Source organism: Echinops telfairi, unplaced genomic scaffold (genome assembly GCF_000313985.2).
Source record: "Echinops telfairi isolate 266 unplaced genomic scaffold, ASM31398v2 ScPeMD7_5592;HRSCAF=6446, whole genome shotgun sequence".
Taxonomy (NCBI): Eukaryota; Metazoa; Chordata; class Mammalia; order Afrosoricida; family Tenrecidae; genus Echinops; species Echinops telfairi.
In genome coordinates, this window is record NW_022109491.1 from 25,330,784 (window position 1) to 25,335,509 (window position 4,726).

The 4,726-nt window shown below is 58.8% G+C and overlaps 1 protein-coding gene across 1 annotated transcript; it reads right to left on the reverse strand.

Annotated features, from left to right (window-relative positions):
• Window positions 1-1,951: 1,951 nt before the first annotated feature.
• ID1 (inhibitor of DNA binding 1, HLH protein) lies at window positions 1,952-3,857 on the reverse strand. Its single transcript, XM_004697903.2, has 2 exons — window positions 2,627-3,857; window positions 1,952-2,428 (listed from the first exon to the last, which is right to left on the reverse strand). Exons 1-2 carry the CDS (start codon window positions 3,047-3,049, stop codon window positions 2,387-2,389), a joined length of 465 nt encoding a protein of 154 aa, XP_004697960.1. The 5' UTR covers window positions 3,050-3,857; the 3' UTR covers window positions 1,952-2,386.
• Window positions 3,858-4,726: the final 869 nt, after the last annotated feature.

The following is a 4,726-nucleotide window of genomic DNA, read 5'->3' on the forward strand; positions in this document are numbered from 1 at the left end:
GGCGGGGCAGGGCGGGGGCGGCCCGCTGTTTGTCTCGCGCGGCCGGCTGTGCCAAAGGCGGCGGGCCCCAGACAGCGCGGCGCCTCCGTACACCTGGGGATGCTCAGGTTAAATAGCTCTGCATTCCTCGGGCCCAGCTGATGGAAAAGCTCCCAGGCCGCCGCCGAGCCGGCCTCCAGATGGGCTGGGCCCGGGCCAAAGGGGAAAAGAGGGAAACGTGGAACCCAGCATGCGACTGCCGGGCGGGGGCGGCGGCCGGGGACCCCGCCGCAGCCCCTTCCTCCCCCGCAGTGTGGGAGAGTACACGCGGGGGCACGCCCTCGTCCCCGTGGGTGGGCGCGCAGACACGGGGCCCACGAGGGGGGGGCGCGCACGTGTGCCTCGGAGAACGCTCCAAGGACACGCAGGCAGCAAGGAAGAGCTGTAATAATAACTTTATAACGACCACACATTCCGTGTTAGCGCTTCCTTTTCATTTGGGGCGGGAGCAGGGCGGCGCTGGGCGTCCTTGGCCTGTAACACCGGGCTCTGGACAACGTCCATAAAGTGCTGGGGCAGGTTGGTGGTAAGGGGGCCCGATGTTATTGTTCAACAATCTTTGCGTTTTTTCAATGTGGACCATTGCCTTCCTTGTGCCTGTTCCATGTTGTAGAACGGAACCGGGCGTCCTCACCTGGTCTTTGACCTTTGGCGCCACTCAGGTCCTGTGCGGCAGGCCTGGCTCATGGCGCTCAGTTGCTTTTTCTGGTCTTTTTCAAAACGTAGTCGTCCCTGCCCTCTCTCCGGGGAGCAAGTTCTTGCCTCCAGGACTCAGTTTCCCCACGAGTAATGGAAGTTGACAATGTCAGGGATACATGGGTGTCCCCAGGGCCTAACAGTTGCCCAGATTATTTCCAGCTTTTGAGCAAGGGTTTGCCTGCACACAGCTGCCTCTGCCTTTTCCCACCCCCCCAAGGGGACGCTCTTAGTGGGCAGCTACAGAAAAGCCCACATGTGGGATTCCATGGTGCTAGATCCGAGAGATGCCCACAATGCATTTAGGCAACACACACAAGCCCAAACTGCTGGGGTGACACAGTTCTCTGCAGCACACAAGACAGGCTCTCTGGCCCCATTGAATGCCCTCTGCACCCCCAAAGTTGTCCATAAACTTATGCTCTAGCCTTAGAGGGGTATTTGCCAGCTCCCTTGTGATACACAGGCCCAGACATCCACATGCACACCCGATGGGTGCTGAACACACACATGCCCAGGGAGATAGGACCTTGCCAACCACTTTTTCCTTCAGAAGGGCTGGGGACATAACCTACCCACCCCTCAGCTGGGCCCACACAGGAGCCCTGGGGAGAGGAGGATCCTGAGCTGCTGGCAGAGCCAGGCTGGGGTGAGGGGGCTGAGCCTGGACCCAGAGCAGGTGGCTGAACAGCTGTGCCTGTGTGGCCCTGCCAGCTTGCTCACCCACTTGGACAAGCTGGGAAAGCCCAGGGCAACCTGGGGGAGGGGGGAGGGGGAAGAGGTGGCTTGTTGAGGACGCACCTCCTTCTGGGGAACTGATTGGATAAACCCCTGGGTCTCCATTTCCCTAATTCTTGGCAAGATGGCAGGTGGTCCACTGACCCAGTTTTCCGACTGAAACAGGCCCCTTGAACAACCCTACTCCAAAGGCAGTCTTGGCAGGTTCATCTGCATGTTAACTTCCCCAGAAAGCCGGATGAGCACGTTGAGAAAACTACTAGGAGTCTATAGGATTTAATTGTGTGACACTGGGGAGGCAAGAGGGGGGTTGGCTAAGCATGGGGGAAGAATACTTTTAAAAGACACCGGAAGTTTTTAAGAAACCACCCAGATGTGGCCCCTCATACCCCCTCCCAGGCACCAGCTGCAAAGGAGGTCAGGGGTCAACCCCCTAGGCCAGTGCCCTCCCCCCAACCCAAGAAAACAACTGCACCTCTACCATCATCTAAAGTTTGTTTAATAACAAAAAAAGACACACACCCCCACAGAACTATTGTAAAACAATATTCTCAGTCGGTGACCATTGTAATATACAATACAAGTAATACATTTCCTCAGAAATCTGAGAAGCGCCAAACGTGACCATTTTTTTTAAAACATCTGCTTTTCAAAAAATAGAAACATGGGGGCAGGACACTCCCTTTTGCCCCCAACAAGTTCCGAGTCTCTGGCGGCAGGCAGGCAGGCAGGCAGCAAGGTTGGCTTTCCGCTCTCCAGTCGCCCAGCCCCGGGCCCGGACCCACAGGGGCCGCCGACCGCCGTCTCAGTCGCGTCCTCTCCAGCTCCGGCGAGGCGCTCGTGGGAGGCCCGGAGAGCACCTTCCCCCTCGCCCTTTGCCAGGGCTGGGCTTCGTCCCTCCCGAGTCCGATCTTCAGCGACACAAGATCCGATCGTCCGCTGAAACACAGGCCGCCTGTGGAAGAGAGGGGCGATTAGAAGAGCGGGTTGGAGGGGACAGGGGGTGGTCGCCCCCCGGGGGGGGGCGGTACACTGGATCCCGTTGTCCTTGGGGCATGCAAGCAGTTAGGTTTCGGGACGTAGAGTGGTCCCCTCTCCCACTCGATGGCGCTCCCCGCCCCCCACCCAATCTGTAGAGGGTCTCGGGGCTCACCTCGGCCGCCAGGGCGCTGATCTCGCCGTTGAGGGTGCTGAGCGGGGCCCGGGCTGGCAGCCCGCGGCTTCCGGGGGCGCCGACTGCGGACTGCGAGTCCAGCTCCAACTGCAGGTCCCAGATGTAATCGATGACGTGCTGGAGGATCTCCACCTTGCTCACCTTGCGATTCTGGGGCAGGGTGGGCACCAGCTCCTTGAGACGCGAGTAGCAGCCGTTCATGTCGTAGAGCAGCACGTTCACCTGCTGCTCGTCGAGCAGGGCGGGCAGCCGCCCCCCAGCGCCGCCGGCGCAGCGCGAGATGGCCACGCTCTGCTCGGACAGGCAGCGCACCACCTCGCCCGCGCCGCCCGCCGTCTTGCTCGCCTTCAGCGTGCAGCTGGGGCCCGCGGCAGCCGTGGCACTGGCACTGGCGACCTTCATGGCTCTGGCGAAGGGACGAAGTGAGCGGAGTGAGGTGTGCAAAACCGACTCACCAGGTGTTAGGAAAGGTTGTAAAATGCAAGACTTGACCCCACCACCGAGCTTTTATACAGACGCCACGGTTCCCCCCGAGGGGCGGGCTTCTCACGTTCAAAAGCAGCCAATGAGAAGCCGGGGCGTGGCCTCCCCGGGCGCCAGGATCCCGCCTCCTGCCAAACCAGGGCATCCTCCCGCGCGTGTTAAAGGGACCGGAGCCTTAAATTCGTGGATAGGGGCAGTGGTTTCACGGAGGTGAAGCTGTCTTGGGCTCCTCAAAAACGCAAGCCAAGTCAAGCCTGTATTGTTGGTATCGATAAAGACCCCAGGAAAAAAATATGTATATATGGGGTTTTTTTGTTGTTCATTTCTTTCACTTCTGCAGCTCCATTTTACACCCGAGGGAAACTGAGGCTTGGATTGAAAAACAGCTGACTCTTGTTCTTCTAACGAATCGGGGGAGCCCCCCGGCTTCCGGACCCTCTTGGAAGATTACTTCTCAGACCCTGATCTCCCCCTTGAATTCTGCCCCAGGGACTGGCCTTTCTTGCCCAATTCCCAGAGAAAGCTGCGGGACAGAGGTCCTGGGGCAACAGTGTCTACTCAGCTCTTCCGAGGTGGGAAGCAATTCAGGAACGTATTTGGGGGTGGGGCTGGGCTTTGAGGACCTGAAACTCGATGGAAGACAGCGCTCAAGTGCAGTCAAGACTACAGCAGCCTGGGGATTCTATCTTGAATTTGCATCTCCTGGCTGAAACAAAACTTTTTAAGTCTGCAGTTCACAAGTCATTTTTAGTCCTCGTATCCCATTTTTGCGTAAGATTCCACCTCTCCCCCCCCTCCGAGCCCCCTCCCCCTACACAAGACCTCGGAGCAGGGTCTCCCTCCCACGGCGCGGCAGCTGCGGCGCTCCAGCCTCCCCCCTGTTTCCCGGGCCGGCCTGTGTCAGCGTCTAAACAAGCGGCTCAGACCGTTAGACGCCAGGCCCGTGACGTCACCCATTCATAAAACCCGGAGGGCTGTCAGACTGGCGCCGCGCGGGCGGTTGCCGTGGAGACGGCAAACTGGGCTCTCCAGTCCCTCCACCCCTTTCTCGTCACCTGCGGACCCGTGGCCGAGGGCCTGGGAATGCGCTCCTCTGGAGCTGGGCCTCCAGGCAGGGGTCATTTCACCTCCCCACCCCACACCTGCGAGCTTCCCCCACTGCCTGCCCCACCCCGCCGGCCCACAATTTGGGCTGCCTGGCAAGTTTCTGCAGAGTCCCCTGGTAAGTTCCCCCTAGGACCTCCAATGAGGGGTCCCAAGTAACATTCCAGCAGTACCACGGGGTGAGTCTAGGTGAATTGAGCACCCTCTCTGAGTCCAAAGATCTTCTAGGTGCTTAGCTAACAATACTCCGAAAAAGGATTGAGTGTGAAGAATGTGACTCTTCACTATCTCCTGTAATCCTCCGGACGTGCCTCTAATTGTTCGGTCTACCTAAAGGAGGAAAGTGAGGCTCAGAAATACCCATAGCTGCGTTGGCTAGATGGTGGGAGCCAAACCAAGCCAGTGGCTGTTGTGTCCATCCAAGCAGATCGTGACCCCATGCAGGCCAGAGCAGACCTGTGACCCATAAGGTTTTTGGTGGCTGATTTTTTT